Raw genomic sequence first — 20,814 nt, 5'->3', positions numbered from 1 at the left:
GAGTAATAGGAAGCAGAGAGTGAGTATAAATGGGCAGTCTTCGCAGTGGAGGACAGTAAGCAGTGGGGTGCCGCAGGGCTCGGTACTGGGTCCCATGCTTTTTAACTTGTTCATAAATGATTTAGAGTTCGGAGTGAGCAGTGAAGTGGCCAAGTTTGCGGATGACACTAAATTGTTCAGGGTGGTGAGAACCAGAGAGGATTGTGAGGAACTCCAAAGGGATCTGTTGAGGCTGGGTGAGTGGGCGTCAACGTGGCAGATGCGGTTCAATGTGGCCAAGTGCAAAGTAATGCACATTGGGGCTAAGAATCCCAGCTACAAATACAAGTTGATGGGGTGTGAACTGGCAGAGACTGATCAAGAGAGAGATCTTGGGGTCATGATAGATAACTCACTGAAAGTGTCAAGACAGTGTGCGTTTGCAATAAAAAAGGCCAATGCCATGCTGGGAATTATTAGGAAGGGAATTGAAAACAAATCAGCCAGTATCATAATGCCCCTGTATAAATCGATGGTGCGGTCTCATTTGGAGTACTGTGTGCAGTTCTGGTCGCCGCACCTCAAAAAGGATATTATAGCTTTAGAGAAGGTGCAGAGAAGGGCAACTAGAATGATTAAAGGGCTGGAGCACTTTCCCTATGAAGAAAGGTTGAAACGCTTGGGACTCTTTAGCTTGGAGAAATGTCGACTGCGGGGTGACATGATAGAGGTTTACAAGATAATGCATGGAATGGAGAAAGTAGAGAAAGAAGTACTTTTCTCCCTTTCTCACAATACAAGAACTCGTGGGCATTCGATGAAATTGCTGAGCAGACAGGTTAAGACGGATAAAAGGAAGTACTTCTTCACCCAAAGGGTGATTAACATGTGGAATTCACTGCCACAGGAGGTGGTGGCGGCCACAAGTATAGCCACCTTCAAGAGGGGTTTAGATAAAAATATGGAGCACAGGTCCATCAGTGGCTATTAGCCACAGTGTATGGAGCACAGGTCCACCAGTGGCTATTAGCCACAGTGTATGTGTGTATATAACATTTTTTGCCACTGTGTGACACAGAGTGTTGGACTTGATGGGCCGTTGGCCTGATCCAACATGGCTTCTCTTATGTTCTTATGTTCTTATTGAGAAAATTAAAAAATATGCAGAAAGAAAAAATAAGGCCTTGGGTCAGCCATAGTGGTGCCTGCTTGGGAGGGTGACCACTTTAAATTCCCCCCCTCCTCCGTCACCTTCCCTCAGTCCCTCAGTGAAACTCACAAAAATCCTGTCAGACTTCTCTAAATTAGGCACCAAACCGTTTTAAAATTCTAAACCACAGAAATATTTATTAGATAACAAAAGGCAAGGGAGTGGGCTAAAATAATATTGATTATAACTGTTCAATATTCAGAAGGCAAATTAGTTGGCAGATGGATGGCAGAATAAATCAATTACTGAGAGTAGAGATTTTATCAGGCTGAGGTAAAATATAACAAATAACACTGGCAGAAGATCTTTTCAAAAACAATAAACAGGTAGGCTTCAGAATTCAACTGAATTCTACTTCAGGCAGGCTGTACCTTTTGGGTGCTTAGAATGTTCCTCACTCCCATTCAGATAGCCCTGTTCTCTGGCTACTTAAAATCATAAAATTAACAAACTGACTCACTCTTCGCGCACACACAGAACTCCTGACTGGTGCCAGTTAATTCTCCCTCACAGACACTCCACACTAGCCTCCAGGACTCACACCTGGTGTGTCTCAGCCTTTATTAGTTTACTGGATAACCAGAATCCAGTTCTCCCTTTAGTGTGTCTTTTAGTGATCTTAGTTTGTACCCAGGAGACTGCCTGATGTGCTGGCAGATCTCCCTCAGAGAGTTTCCTTCACAGAAGGGCTTGGTTGTGCCCCCTTCTGACCAAAAACTCTCACCCAGCCACACACAGCTTTGTCTTCCACAAGGAGCCCAGCCTCACTGGCTGTTCTCAGCCCTTTCTCCAGTTGCCTTCACAACTGACCAGCCTTAGCCCACAGTCTTCACTTCAGACTCCTTTTCTGAAGACCTAACTTGGAAGACTCCCCAGCTAAGACAACTCCTGAGGTGTTTTTCTGCTAAGCAAGCTTCTTTTTGTTACTTTTTTGTCGCTAGGGCAACGTTCCAGGCGAAAGCTTCAAGCCCAGCTCTCAGGCTAAGTTCTTAAGTCAGTCACAGGAGGCTCGGTGGCCTGCTCTGAATTGGCTTGCTTTTCTTCCCAGGGCGCGGTGGAGTCGATTGCCATGAAGAACCCCAAGGAGCGCACAGCCCTCTTCGAGGAGATCAGCCGCTCAGGCGAGCTGGCCCAGGAGTACGACAAGCGGAAGAAGGAGATGGTGAAGGCGGAGGAGGACACCCAGTTCAACTACCACCGCAAGAAGAACATCGCGGCCGAGCGCAAGGAGGCCAAGCAGGAGAAAGAAGAGGTGACAGGAGCGGGGGCGGGGGGGGGGAGAGATACAATGTGGCCCAGGTTTGGGGGGAGCAGTAGGGGAGAACCTTGGGCTCTTAGGGTCTCACTGAAATATTTAGCAACCAGAGAAGGGCAAATATAAAATCAGGTTTGTCTTTTTGCTGGGTAACAGCAAAGGCCTTTGTAACCCAGGATTCCATTTCTACCCCATTGATGTAAAAAACCAGTGTGCGTTAAGGCCGATTTGTGTGTATGTATGAGCAAGTCCTGATTTACTCCAGCCGCTGAACTTCAGTGTGTTACTATTTCTGTACGTGGAAACCCCATTAAGCTATCCTGGCTAATAGAAGTTGGTTGATTGCAGTTTATTTGCAAGTATTTTAATTTTTTTCCTGATAGTTTTATTCTGTTCTCTTAAATATGTGGTCCAGCATCCTGACTCACACTGTGGCCAACCAGTTCCTCTGGAGGGCCAACAACAGGGCAGAGAGGCCAAGACCTTCCCCTGAGATGAACATCACAAGAGCCCTGCTGGGTCAGACCAGGGAGGGTCCATCCAGTCCAGCCTCCTGTCTCACACAGTGGCCACCCAGTTCCTCTGGAGGGCCAGCAACAGGGCAGAGAGGCTGAGGCCTTCCCCTGAGAAGAGCATCAGAAGAGCCCTGCTGGGTCAGATCAGTGAGGGTCCACCTAGTCCAGCCTCCTGTCTCACACAGGGGCCTAGCCAGTTCCTCTGGAGGGCCAGCAACAGGGCAGAGAGGCCAGGGCCTTCCCCTGAGAAGAACATCAGAAGAACCCTGCTGGATCAGACCACGGAGGGTCCATCTAGTCCAGCCTCCTGTCTCACACAGCGGCCAGCCAGTTCCTCTGGAGGGCCAATAACAGGGCAGAGAGGCCGAGGCCTTCCCCTGAGAAGAGCATCAGAAGAGCCCTGCTGGGTCAAACCAGCGAGGGTCCATCTAGTCCAGCCTCCTGTTTCACACAGTGGTCAACCAGTTCCTCTGGAGGGCCAACAACAGGGCAGAGAGGGGAAGGCCTTCATAAGAACATCAGAAGAGCTTTGTTTGATTAGACCAATAGTCCATGTAGTCCAGCATCCCATCTCACACAGTAGGCAAACAGTTCCTCTGGAGGACCAACAACAGGGCAGAGAGGCAGAGGCCTTCCCCTGAGAAGAACATCAGAAGAGCCCTGCTGGGTCAGACCAGGGAGGGTCCATCTAGTCCAGCCTCCTGTCTCACACAGCGGCCAGCCAGTTCCTCTGGAGGGCCAATAACAGGGCAGAGAGGCCGAGGCCTTCCCCTGAGAAGAGCATCAGAAGAGCCCTGCTGGGTCAAACCAGCGAGGGTCCATCTAGTCCAGCCTTCTGTTTCACACAGTGGTCAACCAGTTCCTCTGGAGGGCCAACAACAGGGCAGAGAGGGGAAGGCCTTCATAAGAACATCAGAAGAGCTTTGTTTGATTAGACCAGTAGTCCATGTAGTCCAGCATCCCATCTCACACAGTAGGCAAACAGTTCCTCTGGAGGACCAACAACAGGGCAGAGAGGCTGAGGCCTTCCCCTGAGAAGAACCTCAGAAGAGCCCTGCTGGATCAGACCAGGGAGGGTCCATCTAGTCCAGCCTCCTGTCACACACAGTGGCCAACCAGTTCCTCTAGAGGGCCAGCAACAGGGCAGAGAGGCTGAGGCCTTCCCCTGAGAAGAACCTCAGAAGAGCCCTGCTGGGTCAGACCAGGGAGGGTCCATCTAGTCCAGCCTCCTGTCACACACAGTGGCCAACCAGTTCCTCTAGAGGGCCAGCAACAGGGCAGAGAGGCTGAGGCCTTCCCCTGAGAAGAACCTCAGAAGAGCCCTGCTGGATCAGACCAGGGAGGGTCCATCTAGTCCAGCCTCCTGTCACACACAGTGGCCAACCAGTTCCTCTAGAGGGCCAGCAACAGGGCAGAGAGGCTGAGGCCTTCCCCTGAGAAGAACATCAGAAGAGACCTGCTGGGTCAGATCAGTGAGGGTCCACCTAGTCCAGCCTCCTGTCTCACACAGCAGCCAACCAGTTCCTCTGAAGGGCCAGCAGCAGGGAAGGGAGGCAGAGGCCTTCCCCTGAGAAGAACATCAGAAGAGCCCTGCTGGGTCAGACCAGTGAGGGTCCATCTAGTTTACCATCCTGTTTCTCACAGGGGCCAACCATTTCCTCAGAAGGGCCAACAACAGGGCAGGGAGGCTGAGGCCCTCAGACCCCATGGCTAATAACCACTGATAGACCTCTCCTTCGTGACTCTTATCTCAGCCTGTTGTTGGAAGGAGATTTCCTCCACGGTTCTGGGCCAGCTTATGCCTTTTGGGTTGCTTCTGGGGTTTGGGGGCCGCGGCCAGCACTTGACGCTCTACTCCTTTGCGGGGCAGGCGGACCGGTACCAGCGCCTGAAGGACGAGGTGGTGCGGGCCCAGGTGCAGCTGCAGCTCTTCAAGCTGTACCACAACGAGGCGGAGATCGAGAAGCTGAACAAGGAGCTCGGCTCCAAGAACAAGGAGATCGACAAGGACAAGAAGCGGATGGACAAGGTGGAGGACGAGCTGAAGGACAAGAAGAAGGAGCTGGGCAAAGTGATGCGGGAGCAGCAGCAGATCGAGAAGGAGATCAAGTGAGTGGGGGGAAGGGCGGGGCTCCGGGCTCAGCATTCAAACCCCCACCTCCCCACCAATACTTATCCCCATGGCTTTTTTGGTAGAAAAGACCAGTACGAATTCATTTGTATATTAAGGGACACCCCTCCGACATCACCATTGTTTTGCACAGGGCTTATTTTGTAGGAAATGCCCAGCAGGAATTCATTTGCATATCAGGCCACACCCCCAGACATCACCATTGTTTCGCACAGGGCTTATTTTGTAGGAAATGCCCAGCAGGAATTCATTTGCATATCAGGCCACACCCCCTGACATCACCATTGTTTTGCGCATGGCTTATTTTGTAGGGAAAGCCCAGCAGGAATTCATTTGCGTATCAGGCCACACCCCCTGACATCAGCATTGTTTTGCACAGGGCTTATCTTGTAGGAAATGCCCAGCAGGAATTCATTTGCGTATCAGGCCACACCCCCAGACATCACCATTGTTTTGCACAGGGCTTATCTTGTAGGAAATGCCCAGCAGGAATTCATTTGCGTATCAGGCCACACCCCCAGACATCACCATTGTTTTGCACAGGGCTTATTTTGTAGGAAATGCCCAGCAGGAATTCATTTGCATATCAGGCCACACCCCCTGACATCACCATTGTTTTGCGCATGGCTTATTTTGTAGGGAAAGCCCAGCAGGAATTCATTTGCGTATCAGGCCACACCCCCTGACATCACCATTGTTTTGCGCAGGGCTTATTTTGTAGGAAAAGCCCAGCACAAATTCATTTGCATATTAGGCCACACCCCCTGACATCACCATTTTTTTGCAAGGGGTTATTTTGTAGGGAAAGCCCAGCAGGAATTCATTTACAGATTAGGCCACACCCCCTGATACCAAGCCAGCCGGAGCTGCGTTCCTGCTGGAAAAAAATGCCCTGCTTATTCAGGGGTGTCGAACTCATGTGTTATGAGGGCCGGATCTGACTTAAATGAGACCTCGTTGGGCTGGGCCACGTGTGCCATAAAATGGAATGCCAGTTAGCAGAGAGATAAACTTTATAAAGGACATGGACAAACACCAAGTTTTTTTCTTTTTAAACTTAAAACGTGCTTAAAAGATTGGCACTTTTGCAATATTTGATTTAACAGTCGCTGATAATCGAAGGAAACGAGGGAGAGGGAGAAAGAAGCAGACTTGCTTGTGGGCCTGATAGCCTTCCGAGGGCTTGATCCAGCCCTTTGACACCCCTGCCCTATGGAGTCCTGACCCAGGCGGCCCAGGCTAGCCTGATCTCGTCAGATCTTGGAAGCTGAGAGAAAGAGCCAGTTTGGCATAGTGGTTCACTGCAGGGACTTAATTTTCTGAAGTATTTATGTCCCAAAAGAGGATTTTTGGACCTGAAAGTCAACAATGTACATAGGAGCCTATTTGAATGCATTGCTTCCAGCACAATGGCTGGATTTTGGGGGGCAGCAGCATTATAGATGTCCATTGTGTATAGTACCAAAAAGACATAATCTTTAAAAGGCTTGGAATTTGAATGAGATTATATTTGGAACACGGAATGAAGAAGATATTGGATTTATATCCCGTCCTATACTCTGAGTCTCAGAGCGGCTGACAATCTCCTTTACCTCCCCCCATCCCCACCCCATCCCCGACAACACACCCTGTGACGTAGGTGGGGCTGAGAGCTCTTATAGCAGCTGCCCTTTCAAGAAAGAGAAGGAGAGGAGATAATATTGGATTTATACCCCGCCCTTCACTCTGAATATCAGAGTCTCAGAGCAACTTACAATCTCCTTTCCCTTCCCACCCCCCACAACAGACACCCTGTGAGGTGGGTGGGGCTGAGAGAGCTCTCCCAGAAGCTGCCCTTTCAAGGACAGCTCTGCGAGAGCTATAGCTGACCCAAGGCCATTCCAGCAGCTGCAAGCGGAGGAGTGGGGAATCAAACCCGCTTCTCCCAGATAAGAGTCCGCACACTTAACCACTACACCAAACTGAACTGAAAACCCACGCTGTTTTCTGCAGGGAGAAGGATTCGGAGCTGAACCAGAAGCGCCCCCAGTACATCAAGGCCAAAGAGAACACATCCCACAAGATCAAAAAGCTGGAAGCAGCCAAAAAGTCCCTCCAGAATGCCCAGAAGCAGTACAAGAAGCGCAAGGGCGACATGGACGAGCTGGAGAAGGAGATGCTGTCTGTGGAGAAGGCCCGGCAGGAGTTCGAGGAGCGCATGGAAGAGGAGAGCCAGAGCCAAGGCCGGGACCTCACGCTGGAAGAGAACCAGGTATGGCCCACGCTCACCTGGGAGGCTCTCGTCTCTGACACTAGCCAGAGCTCATGCAGACAGGAGGGTGTGTCCTGTGCTTAGTTCTCGTGACCCTTTCTTACTCGCCCAGGGAAATGCTGATGGACACTTTGGAGTCGGTCAGCAGTTTTTCTCCAGGCCAGTTTGGCCAGGGACCATGGAGATTTTTTGCCATCTTCTGGGCATGGAGCAGGGGTCACTGGGTGTGTTTGTGGAGGGAGGAGAGGTATTTGTGAGTTTCCTGCGTTGTGATTATATATATCGGGGTGGCCAAGGGTAGCTCTCCAGATGTTCTTTGCCTGCAACTCCCATCAGCCCCAGCCAGCATGGCCAATGGCTGGGGGTGATGGGAGTTGTAGGCAAAAAATATCTGGAGAGCTACCCTTGGCCACCCCTCCAATAGAGCAAAGCAGTAGACAAGTTGCACCTTTAAGACCAACTAAAGTTTTATTCAGAATGCAAGCTTTCATATGCCCTAAGCCAGGGGTCCTCAACCTTTTTAAATAGGGGGCCAGTTCACTGTCCCTCAGACTGTTGGAGGGCCGGACTGCCGTTACTGTACAAGGCCGCGGGCCGTCAGTTCTCCGTCTTCTGCATCTCTCTCCCTTCCCCACACCACACACCCCGGCCTGGGAACTCACCTCACCTCGGTATCACCTCATACTCTGTCTCCGCCGCCTCAGCCCAGTGCCGGAAGTGTGCGTTGCTAACGCAAGTTTAGGTCGAACGTCACTTCCGGTCTGATTTTGCCATAACCCGGCGGGCCGCATAAACGTCCTCAGCGGGCCGCATTTGGCCCACGGGCCATAGGTTGAGGACCCCTGCCCTAAGCAGACGTCATCAGACGACAGTGTAGGTAAAAAACATCTGGAGAGCTACTGTCGGCCACCCCGATACATATTTTATTGAAATGTTGAAAAGGAGAGGGGTAAGGGAATACAGAAGTGAGAAGAGGAAAGGAGTAAAAGTAAAATAGAGTCAACGTCATTTTTTTCCTGCATCATTAGAATACATAAAAGTACTCTTAGTTTTAACAAGTTTACAGCCTATAGGTTTGCTGCTATACAATTTGCTACTATATAGTTGGCTAAATAGTTCGCTGCTATAAATTCAACCATATCAAAATGAGGACTACATTAGAAAGTGAAACAGATAGAGTTTCCTGCATTGCGCCAGAGGTTAGACTATAGATGACCCTGGAGGGTCCCTTGCAACTCTGTGATCCTCCGCGGTCCAGGACAGAAAGGATATAAAGAGCTGACTAACACGGTGTTTGGCAGCTGAGCATCCTAGCCCAAGGCTCCCCAACACGGTGACTGTTGAGAGTTCTTAGAAAGTGGGCGGGGCCCAGTGGAGGCTTTTGCCCAGCAGGTCTTCTGATTGGCCCCTGGGAGATCGGATTGACTGTGCAGATATTTGAAAAGTTGCTTCAGCAACAGTTTGTTCTCCCAGCACAAGGATCTTCACTGCCTTACTGTGTGCGTCTGTTTGTCAGGATATATTTTGGAACCCGACGTTCATTTTAAAAAGGCATCCTGTTAAACCGAGCTTCAGCTTGAAGTATTGAAGTTACCGTTAGCGTGAGGCGTAACCTCCTTGGCATTCTGTTGTTGGCTGTGCTTCTTGCGGCAACCATTTTTGCTTTTGAGTCCACCTCCATTTCGTAGTTTCTCCCATAATGCTGTGCAGGGCTCTGTTTCTAGCAGGGGCTCCTCTGCATATTAGGCCATGCGACCCCCCCACCCCCCAATGTTGACTCAGCCTTCCATCCTTCCGAGGTCAGTCGAATGAAGACCCAGGTTGCTGGGGGGGAAAGTGTAGATAACCGGAGAAGGCCATGGCAAACCACCCTGTTAAAAGTCTGCCGTGAAAATGTTGTGAAAGCAACGTCACCCCAAAGTCTGAAACGACTGGTGCTTGCACAGGGGACTTTTCCCCCGATGCAGCCAATCCTCCAAGTGCTTCCAGGGCTCTAGCACTGGGCCTATTGTAAGTTCCAGGAGGATCAGCTACACCAGGGGTGTGTGGCCTAATATGCAGGGGTGGAATTCTAGGAGAGCTCCTTTGCATATTAGGCCACACCCCTTGATGCAACCGATCCTTTTTGAGCTTACTGTAGGCCCTGTGCTAAGAGCCCTGTAAGCTCTTGGAGGATTGGCTGCATCAGGGGGGCGTGGCCTAATAGGCAGGGGTGGAATTCTAGGAGAGCTCCTTTGCATATTAGGCCACACCCCCTGATGCAGCCGATCCTCCTTGAGCTTACTGTAGGCCCTGTGCTAAGAGCCCTGTAAGCTCTGGAAGGATTGACAACATCAGGGGGGTGTGGCCTAATATGCAGAGGAGCTCCTGCTAGAAAAAAGAGCCCTGATGCTGTGTCAGAATTCCGAAGGTGCCCTTGAAAAGTTTGGGGACCCCAGGCCTAGGCACATGCCGGGAGCAGCCATTCCTTGCCAAGCTGCTGGTTCCCCCTCCTCCTCCCCACCTCCCTTGTCCACTGAATAGTAGGTGCAGCTGCATAACAAGCCCTGGATTAGGAGAGCAGGCAGCCAGCCAGCCACCAGGGCTTTGCCACCAGGGCTTCTCCACTTCTGATGTGATTTTGGGTGGCAGACAGTTTGCTGGCCTTTTGACTGCAGGGGGACAGCCTAGGAGAGCCCCGGACAAGTGAGGCCTGCTTAGGCTGGCTGGATCTCTAGCCAGCCCAAGCAGACCTCGCTCGCCCAGGGCTCTCCTTTCTTGCATCAGGTTGCTTTTGGCTGGGGGGAGCGGCATATGCTAATGAGTTATGCTCACAGGAGCACACCTCCTGAACCTTTCTGAGGGTTCCCCCTCCTCCTCCCCACCTACCCTGTCCACTGAATAGGAGGTGCAGCTGCATAACAAGCCCTGGATTAGGAGAGTGGGCAGCCACCAGCAGCTTTGCCCCACCCCCAGCGGCCCTCATTAACCCCTGGAGAAGCCCGCACTGCCCTTTCTCCACTTCTTAGGTGATTTTGGGCGGCGGTGTCAAGTCCCCAAGTCCCTTAAATAAAAGAGGCTCTTTGTGATTTCAAAGAAGCATTTTAATGGACGGCAACACGGTATACTTCAGACTCTGGGTCAGTGAAGCAACCGACCTAGTTAAGAAATGGCACAGGTTATGTAGGCCAGGGGTGGCCAAGGGTAGCTCTCCAGATGTTTTTTTGCCTACAACTCCCATCAGCCCCAGCCATTGGCCATGGAGGCAAAAAGTTGGCAGCAGGAAAACATCTGGAGAGCTACCCTTGGCCACCCCTGATATGGGCAGTAATAGCGTAAGCATTTCAAACTCCAGGGGCTAAACAGTTATATCAACAATCCTAGCGAGGTACAAAAAGAGGTAAGGGCGTCCTAAGGAGGGAGTCGTTGGCCTTGAAGTGGGCACGGATTTAGGTTTCATTTCTCACAGTTGCATTCTAAGCACACATTCCATGAGAGACACATAACAGACCACAGGAGTAAATAAGGGACTTGACAGGCGGGTGGCTTGTTGGCCTTTTGAATGCAGGGGCAGCCCAGGAGAGCCCCAGGGGATCAAGACCTGCTTGGGCTGGACCTCTAGCCAGCCCAAGCAGGCCTCGCTTGCTAGGGGCTCTCCTTTCTTGCATCAGGTTGATAGGGTGGTGGCAGCATATGGTAATGAGTTATGCTAATGAGTTCCACCACCTATTTTTCTACAAAACGGCCCCCTGCCTGAGAGACAGGCGTGACGTCACTCCTGGTTCCCCCCGGATGTCACATGTCATCAATGGATGGCCCCTGCTGTCAGACTCACCGTGCGGTGAGGGGAATGCCCACCAGTTCATTCTGCCCCCTTTCCCCAAACAGGTGAAGAAATACCACCGGCTGAAGGAGGAGGCCAGCAAGAGAGCAGCCACCCTGGCGCAGGAGTTGGAGAAGTTCAATCGCGACCAGAAGGCGGATCAAGACCGGCTGGATCTGGAGGAGAGGAAGAAAGTAGAAACTGAGGTGAGCGTTTCCTTGGCTGTCTTCGTTGACTTATAGCAGGGGTGGCCAAACTAGTTGGCCACTGTATGAGGCAGGATGCTGGACTGGATGGACCCTCACTGATCTGACCTAGCAGGGCTCTTCAGATGTTCTTCTCAGGGGAAGGCCTCGGCCTCTCTGCCCTGTTGTTGGCCCTCCAGAGGAACTGGAGACAGGGGACTGGACTAGATGGACTATTGGTCTAAATGAGGGGTAGGCTCCTCTGATGTTCTTATCGGAGGAAGGCCTCAGCCTCTCTGCGCTGTTGTTGGCCCTCCAAAGGAACTGACTCAGGAGCCACATGTGGCTCTTTCACACATAGTGTGTGGCTCTTGAACTGTCCTGTTGGCTGGCTTGCAGAAGGCATTTGTATCTTCAAATCACTTCTCCAAGACAAACCAGCTGGTGGCTTGGAGAATGCACTTAAAGCTGCTTTCATTCTACCTTTCCTTACCTCCCATTTATTTTCCTTCCTTCCTTCCTTCCTTCCTTCCTTCCTTCCTTCCTTCCTTCCTTCCTTCCTTCCTTCCTTCCTTCCTTCTTCCCTCCCTCCCTCCTTTCCTTCCTCTCTCCCTTCCTTCCTCCCTCCCTCTCTCCCTTCCTTCCTTCCTTCCTCCCTCCCTTCTTTCCTTCCTTCCTTCCTCTCTCCCTCCCTTCTTCCCTTCCTCCCTCCCTCCTTTCCTCTCTCCCTCCCTTCCTCCCTTCCTCCCTTCCTCCCTTCCTTCCTTCCTTCCTTCCTTCCTTCCTTCCTTCCTTCCTTCCTTCCTTCCTTCCTTCCTTCCTTCCTTCCTTCCTTCCTTCCTTCCTTCCTTCCTTCTCTCAAACATCTGGCATTCATGTTTTGCGGCTTTCAAGCATCTGATATCTATTGTGCGTGGCTCTTACGTTAAGCAAGTTTGGCCACCCCTGACTTAGAGCAGGCCCTCCACCTCTTTCACAGCTTAGCCGGCATTCCCCATGCAGAAGACTGTGGGGACTTTTCTGCATCTAGAAAAGTGTGAGTTCTGCCAGCCCTGCACTTATGCAGTTTGAAAGAATAAGCCCATAGTATGTATCGCACTTTGAGTATTAGGCTGCAATTACCATTCTGTCCTGAGTCTTTGGCCGTCCTCACCTTCCCCGCAGGAATGTTCCTCGCAGGGAAGGGAGATACTTATAGGCCGTCCTCAGCTTCTTACGGAATGGGGTGGGATAAAAATGAATCAATAGAAAAGCACCTTGCGCTCCTGCATCGGGAACTCTCCAGGGTGCTGAATCCCTGCTCCCGAGCGCTGGGAGTCTTATTCGGCTGCTGCATTGGGTTTTGAAGTGCTTGTCTGTTTTTGTACCCGCAAGAGCTACAGACTTTGCCCTTCTGATGAAATGAAAGCAGGTCTGAGTTGGCTGAGTTCCTAATCCCATAGCCAACTTGATCGTCTTTCAGAAATATCTGAAGGATTGTTCAAGGTCCCCTTTTGTGTCAGGGAGCTGTCTGCTGCCCCTCTAGTTTGTACTCCCCTCTTCAAAGAGGAAGGAGTCTGTTCCCCCACTCCTGGTCGGCTTCAGCCTCCTTCTTTACTCTGTCCCATCTTGCACTGCCCGATAAGTCACCTGGGAGAAGATTTGGGGCAGGGAACAAGCAGAGGGCCAGAATAGTAGCTGCACGCTTGCATATGTATTCTATAGAATTTGGAATGTTTCTAAGAGGCAAGTTAGAGGTCAGAGACACCTTGAGACTGAAATGGGGCAGGATTCTAGTTGGTAGGGCTTTTTATTGTAGCAGGAACTCCTTTGCATATTAGGCCACACACACACACACACACGATGTAGCCAATCCTCCTGGAGCTTATAGTAGGCCCTGTAAGAAGAACCCTGTCAGCTCTTGGAGGATTGGCTACATCAGGGAGGTGTGGCCTAATATGCAAAGGAGTTTCTGCTAGAATTCCGCCCTTGGGCCACACACCCCTGATGTAGCCAATCCTCCAGGAGCTGACAATAGGCCCTGGAAGAAGAACCCTGTAAGCTCTTGGAGGGTTGGCTACATCAGGGAGGTGTGGCCTCATATGCAAAGGGGCTTCTGCTAGAATTCCACCCCTGGGCCACACACCCCTGATGTAGCCAATCCTCCAGGAGCTGACAATAGGCCCTGGAAAAAGAACCCTGTAAGCTCTTAGAGGGTTGGCTACATCAGGGAGGTGTGGCCTCATATGCAAAGGAGTTTCTGCTAGGATTCCACCCCTGGGCCACACACCCCTGACGTAGCCAATCCTCCTGGAGCTTACGGCAGGCCCTGTGTGAAGAGCCCTGTGAGCTCTTGGGGGATTGGCTACATCAGGGCGGTGTGGCCTAATATGCAAAGGAGCTTCTATTACAAAAAAGAGCCCTGCTTGGCACCAAAACTTTGCCACTCCCTCTGCAGGGAGATCTGCCTGTCTCCCTCTATCAGTGGCAAAGACTTTTGTTTCATCCGACATGCCCCCAGTAATGGTTACTGGATCTCTTTGCTAGTGTTAACGTGTTTTTAATTGAATTTTATCATTGCAATTTGCCTTTTTAACCGTTTTGCTGAGAGCCCGCATGGTGCAGGGGTTAAGAGCGGTGGACTCTGATCTGGAGAACCAGGTTCCGTTCCCCACTCTTCCACAGGGAGCCAGCTGGGTGACCTTGGGTCAGTCACAGTCCTCTCGGAACTCTCTCAGCGCCTGAGAACAAGTCGAGCTTGCCACTAGCATGACGCTAAGAGCTAGAACTTGCAGCTGCCAGACAGCCTTAGGATCTCCTGGCTGTTTTGCACTCAATGCCATGTGATAAGAATAATAATTATTTCTGTGTTAACGTTTCTTAAGTTCACCACCTTGTGGACCCCGGTCAGGAGGAAAGACAGTATAAAAACATTTTCAGCGAATAAAACTGAAGGCCAAGCGAGGAAGCGGCCTCTTGCGGTCCCTCTTTTGCCCTCCTGACAGAGAGGGTGCTCTCCCAAAAGGAAGCCAAAGCTTCCTGCCTGGCGTTGACTGAATCTTTCCTTTGTTCCATCCTGCAGGCCAAGATAAAGCAGAAACTGCGGGAGATCGAGGAAAACCAGAAGCGGATCGAGAAGCTGGAGGAGTACATCGCCACTAGCAAGTAAGGCGGGGAGGCTGCAGTCCTCACAGTGCCGCAACTGGGGGTGTCGGTTGCCACGAGCAGCGCGGGGGGAAGAGCTGCGGAAGTTTGGATCAAGTTTGGGGGTTCCTAGTAGCGACCCTGGTCTTCAGCCTCCTTAGACTCAGGGTTCACCTTTAACCCCACTGAACTGCGAGCACGTGACAGGAAGTCATGTGACATTGCTGACACGCCTGAGGCATGGGATGGGAAGGGGAGGAGCTAGAGGCTCTGAAGTCTTAAAGGAATCCTTCCTGCCGTGGAGTTTGACCTTAGCTTACTGCCCTGCTGCCTGCAAAGAAAGAAAGATCTGGTGCCGCGCTCACTCTAAGGCGTGGAGTCTTGTGAGCAAAAATTCCACTTTGTGAGCGCCTGGCATTAAAGCTGTGAGTGAGCAATTTGACTGCCACATCAGTTAGTTTGCTCCAGGCCCATAGCTAAAGGGGGGGGGGGGCAGGTCCATCCTTTCAAAATATGCCCCCCCTTCCTACTGTATGGTCCCTCCATTGGAGGACCCCAAGTATGTCCCCTTTGCTCACTGCCAAATAGTACCATTGCTGCTGGTCTTTTCACTTTTTCCCTCTGCCCTTCCCTAACACAGCATGCAGAGCAAAGTGGGTTTGCGGGGGGAGGGGAATCTTCTTGTAGCTAGCTTTCCGAGTGCCCAACTTCAAGAGGTCTCTGTCTTTCTTAGAGAGAGACAGGGGCACATAAGAAAGGGATGAACATAAGAGAAGCCATGTTGGATCACGACAATGGCCCATCCAGTCCAACACTCTGTGTCACATAAGAACATAAGAGAAGCCATGATGGATGCAGCCAATGGCCCCTCCAGTCCAACACTCTGTGTCACATAAGAATATAAGAGAAGCCATGTTGGATCAGGCCAGTGGCCCATCCAGTCCAACACTCTGCGTCACATAAGAACATAAGAGAAGCCATGTTGGACCAGGCCAATGGCCCATCCAGTCCAACACTCTGTGTCACATAAGAACATAAGAGAAGCCATGTTGGATCAGGCCAGTGGCCCACCCAGTCCAACACTCTGTGTCACATAAGAACATAAGAGAAGCCATGTTGGACCAGGCCAATGGCCCATCCAGTCCAACCCTCTGTGTCACATAAGAACATAAGAGAAGCCATGATGGATCAGGCCAATGGCCCCTCCAGTCCAACACTGTGTCACATAAGAACATAAGAGAAGCCATGTTGGATCAGGCCAATGGCCCCTCCAGTCCAACACTGTGTCACATAAGAACATAAGAGAAGCCATGATGGATCAGGCCAATGGCCCCTCCAGTCCAACCCTCTGTGTCACATAAGAACATAAGAGAAGCCATGTTGGACCAGGCCAATGGCCCATCCAGTCCAACACTCTGTGTCACATAAGAACATAAGAGAAGCCATGTTGGATCAGGCCAGTGGCCCCTCCAGTCCAACACTCTGTGTCACATAAGAACATAAGAGAAGCCATGTTGGACCAGGCCAATGGCCCATCCAGTCCAACCCTCTGTGTCACATAAGAACATAAGAGAAGCCATGATGGATCAGGCCAATGGCCCCTCCAGTCCAACACTGTGTCACATAAGAACATAAGAGAAGCCATGTTGGATCAGGCCAATGGCCCCTCCAGTCCAACACTGTGTCACATAAGAACATAAGAGAAGCCATGATGGATCAGGCCAATGGCCCCTCCAGTCCAACACTCTGTGCCACATAAGAACATAAGAGAAGCCATGTTGGACCAGGCCAATGGCCCATCCAGTCCAACACTGTGTCACATAAGAACATAAGAGAAGCCATGATGGATCAGGCCAATGGCCCCTCCAGTCCAACACTCTGTGCCACATAAGAACATAAGAGAAGCCATGTTGGACCAGGCCAATGGCCCATCCAGTCCAACCCTCTGTGTCACATAAGAACATAAGAGAAGCCATGATGGATGCGGCCAATGGCCCCTCCAGTCCAACACTCTGTGCCACATAAGAACATAAGAGAAGCCATGATGGATGCGGCCAATGGCCCATCCAGTCCAACCCTCTGTGTCACATAAGAACATAAGGGAAGCCATGATGGATGCGGCCAATGGCCCCTCCAGTCCAACACTCTGTGTCACATAAGAACATAAGAGAAGCCATGATGGATCAGGCCAATGGCCTCTCCAGTCCAACACTCTGTGCCACATAAGAACATAAGAGAAGCCATGTTGGACCAGGCCAATGGCCCATCCAGTCCAACCCTCTGTGTCACATAAGAACATAAGAGAAGCCATGATGGATGCGGCCAATGGCCCCTCCAGTCCAACACTCTGTGTCACATAAGAACATAAGAGAAGCCATGATGGATGCGGCCAATGGCCCATCCAGTCCAACCCTCTGTGTCACATAAGAACATAAGAGAAGCCATGATGGATGCGGCCAATGGCCCATCCAGTCCAATACTCTGTGTCACATAAGAACATAAGAGAAGCCATGATGGATCAGGCAGTGGCCCATCCAGTCCAACACTGTGTCACATAAGAACATAAGAGAAGCCATGATGGATCAGGCCAATGGCTCATCCAGTCCAACACTCTGTGTCACATAAGAACATAAGAGAAGCCATGATGGATCAGGCCAATGGCCCATCCAGTCCAACACTCTGTGTCACATAAGAACATAAGAGAAGCCATGATGTATCAGGCCAATGGCCCATCCAGTCCAACCCTCTGTGTCACATAAGAACATAAGAGAAGCCATGATGGATGCGGCCAATGGCCCCTCCAGTCCAACACTCTGTGTCACATAAGAACATAAGAGAAGCCATGATGGATCAGGCCAATGGCCCCTCCAGTCCAACACTCTGTGCCACATAAGAGCATAAGAGAAGCCATGTTGGACCAGGCCAATGGCCCATCCAGTCCAACCCTCTGTGTCACATAAGAACATAAGAGAAGCCATGATGGATGCGGCTAATGGCCCCTCCAGTTCAACACTCTGTGTCACATAAGAACATAAGAGAAGCCATGATGGATGCGGCCAATGGCCCATCCAGTCCAACCCTCTGTGTCACATAAGAACATAAGAGAAGCCATGATGGATGCGGCCAATGGCCCATCCAGTCCAATACTCTGTGTCACATAAGAACATAAGAGAAGCCATGATGGATCAGGCAGTGGCCCATCCAGTGCAACACTGTGTCACATAAGAACATAAGAGAAGCCATGTTGGATCAGGCCAATGGCTCATCCAGTCCAGCACTCTGTGTCACATAAGAACATAAGAGAAGCCATGATGGATCAGGCCAATGGCCCATCCAGTCCCAACCCTCTGTGTCACATAAGAACATAAGAGAAGCCATGATGGATGCGGCCAATGGCCCCTCCAGTCCAACACTCTGTGTCACATAAGAACATAAGAGAAGCCATGATGGATCAGGCCAATGACCCCTCCAGTCCAACACTCTGTGCCACATAAGAACATAAGAGAAGCCATGTTGGACCAGGCAATGGCCCCATCCAGTCCAACCCTCTGTGTCACATAAGAACATAAGAGAAGCCATGATGGATGCGGCCATGCCCCTCCAGTCCAACACTCTGTGTCACATAAGAACATAAGAGAAGCCATGATGGATGCGGCCAATGGCCCATCCAGTCCAACCCTCTGTGTCACATAAGAACATAAGAGAAGCCATGATGGATGCGGCCAATGGCCCCTCAGTCCAACACTCTGTGTCACATAAGAACATAAGAGAAGCCATGATGGATCAGGCAGTGGCCCATCCAGTGCAACACTGTGTCACATAAGAACATAAGAGAAGCCATGTTGGATCAGGCCAATGGCTCATCCAGTCCAACACTCTGTGTCACATAAGAACGTAAGAGAAGCCATGATGGATCAGGCCAATGGCCCCTCCAGTCCAACACTCTGTGTCACATAAGAACATAAGAGAAGCCATGATGGATCAGGCCAATGGCCCATCCAGTCCTACACTGTGTCACATAAGAACATAAGAGAAGCCATGATGGATCAGGCCAATGGCCCATCCAGTCCAACACTCTGTGTCAACACAGCGGCCAAAAAACCCAGTTGCCCTTTCACTTTGTCCCATCCTCAAGCACCAAGAATAGAGAGCATCACTGCCTTGTGGCTCATAGCCACTGATTGACCTCTGCTCCATATTTTTATCCAATCCCTCTTGAAGCTGCTATGCTTGTAGCCGCTGCCACCTCCTGTGGCAGTGAATTCCACATGTTAATCCTCTTTGGGTGAAGAAGGACTTCCTTTTATCCATTTTAACCCGACTGCTCAGCAATTTTGTCGAATGCCCCACGAGTTCTTGTATTGTGAGAAAAGGGAGAGGCGCTGCTGTTAGCGTTGCTGCAACCTTAGCCTACCCTCATTTATAGACCCCCAACGATCAGCTGATCGACGGGGGTCTTTAAATGGGGGGGGGAGGCAGATTGGCCTTCCACCACCTGACTGCCTAGCAGGGAGGTGGCAGAAGCAGCCCCAGTCCCCTCATTTAAAGACCCTCATGGGGGGCAGGTGCGGGGGCAGCTTGGGGCGGCAAAACCCCCAGCCCCCCCCACCCACTGGTCCGTAGAAAAATTGTTTCCCACTATAACCGTTCCTGGTGCTGAAAAGGTTGGGAGCCACTGCTGTAGGCGTTCACTGCCCAGCAGGGGGAGCTCTCTGCCCCGCAGGTCGAAGAGCACTGCTCCGGGAGCCCTCACCATAGTTCCTCCGGTGCGCAAAATGTGGTGCTCGGCCACAGAGTCCCGACTCCTCCCTGTCCCTCTCTCAGGCAGTCCCTGGAGGAGCAGAAGAAGCTGGAGGGGGAGCTGACGGAGGAGGTGGAGCTGGCCAAGCGCCGGATCGACGAGATCAACAAGGAGCTGAACCAGGTGATGGAGCAGCTGGGCGACGCTCGCATCGACCGGCAGGAGAACAGCCGGCAGCAGCGCAAGGCGGAGATCATGGAGAGCATCAAGCGCCTCTACCCCGGCTCTGTGGTACGTGGTGGTGTAATCAGTACGGTCGCGCCGTGAATGCATTCCTGAGAACAGAAAATGGGGTGGAACAGTAGCACTGTTGCAGTAGAAATGTGAATGTATGAAGCTGCCTTCTACTGAATCGGGCCCTTGGTCCATCTGAGTCAGTATTGTCTACTCAGACTGGCAGCAGCTCTCCAGGTTCTCAGGCAGAGGTCTTTCCATCACCTACCGCCTGGTCCTTTCAGCTGGAGTTGCTGGGATTAAACCTGGACCTGGACCAATAGTCCATCTAGTCCAGCATCCCATCTCACCCAGTGGCCATCCAGTTTCTCTGGAGGGTCAATAACAGGTCATGAAGGCCGAGGCCTTCATAAGAATGTCAAAAGATCTTTGCTGTATCAGAACAGTGGTCATCTAGTCCAGCCTCCTGTCTCACACAGTGGCCAACCAATTCCTTTGGAGGGCCAACAACAGGGCAGAGAGGCTGAGGCCTTCCCTGATAAGAACATCAGAGAAGCCTACCCCTCATTTAGGAACCAACCATGTGCAAAATGTCCATAAATGGTCAGCAGCAGGGGGAGGCCAAAGGAGAGGGAGCTGGTGGGGGTCCTCCTTGCCTCATTTGCTCCCTTGCTTTCGTGCAGTACGGACGTCTCATTGACCCTCTGCCAGCCCACGCAAGAAATACCAGATCGCCGTCACCAAGGTGCTGGGCAAGAACATGGACGCCATTATCGTCGACTCGGAGAAGACGGGCAGGGACTGCATCCAGTACATCAAGGAGCAGCGGGGGGAGCCCGAGACCTTCCTGCCGCTCGACTACCTGGTGGTGAGAACCTAGAGAAGCCGTGTTGGGTCAGGCCAATGGCCCATCCAGTCCAACACTCTTGTGTCACACGGTGGCCAAATCCCAGAGGCCATCAGGAGGTCCATAAGTGGGGCCAGGGACACTAGAAGCCCTCCCACTGTTGCCCCCCCCCCGGCACCCAGAATACAAGCATCACCCAAACAGAGAGTTCCAACAATACGCTGTGGCTAAGAGCCACTGATGAACCTCTGCTCCATATAAAAACAGAAGAGAAGCCATGTTGGAGCAGGCCAATGGCCCATCCAGTCCAGCACTCTGTGCCATACCGTGGCCAAAACCCAGGGGCCATCAGGAGGTCCCCCAGTGGGGCTGGAACTCGAGAAGTCCTCCCACTACCCCCTCCCCCCTGCACCAAGTATATTGAGCATCAGTGCCCCAGATGTAAGAACATAAGAGAAGCCATGTTGGATCAGGCCAATGGCCCATCCATTCCAACACTCTGTGTCACACAGTGGCCAAAACTCAGAGGCCATCAGGAGGT

The 20,814-nt window shown here is 51.5% G+C and overlaps 1 protein-coding gene across 1 annotated transcript in view; it reads left to right on the top strand.

Moving 5' to 3' along the window:
* Nucleotides 1–20,814, top strand: part of SMC1A (structural maintenance of chromosomes 1A) — a 68,150-nt gene that overhangs the window by 8,616 nt on the left and 38,720 nt on the right. The window contains exons 4-10 of the mRNA XM_060251915.1: nucleotides 2,238–2,441; nucleotides 4,830–5,068; nucleotides 7,083–7,341; nucleotides 11,209–11,349; nucleotides 14,390–14,472; nucleotides 19,276–19,515; nucleotides 20,138–20,294. Coding sequence (XP_060107898.1) covers nucleotides 2,238–2,441; nucleotides 4,830–5,068; nucleotides 7,083–7,341; nucleotides 11,209–11,349; nucleotides 14,390–14,472; nucleotides 19,276–19,515; nucleotides 20,138–20,294 — 1,323 coding nt within the window. The remainder of the gene's footprint in view (nucleotides 1–2,237; nucleotides 2,442–4,829; nucleotides 5,069–7,082; nucleotides 7,342–11,208; nucleotides 11,350–14,389; nucleotides 14,473–19,275; nucleotides 19,516–20,137; nucleotides 20,295–20,814) is intronic.

The sequence above is a fragment of the Heteronotia binoei genome, chromosome 13 (assembly GCF_032191835.1).
Source record: "Heteronotia binoei isolate CCM8104 ecotype False Entrance Well chromosome 13, APGP_CSIRO_Hbin_v1, whole genome shotgun sequence".
Taxonomy (NCBI): Eukaryota; Metazoa; Chordata; class Lepidosauria; order Squamata; family Gekkonidae; genus Heteronotia; species Heteronotia binoei.
The sequence above is the reverse complement of the archived record's forward strand: the minus strand, read 5'-3'. Positions and strand labels throughout refer to the sequence as shown.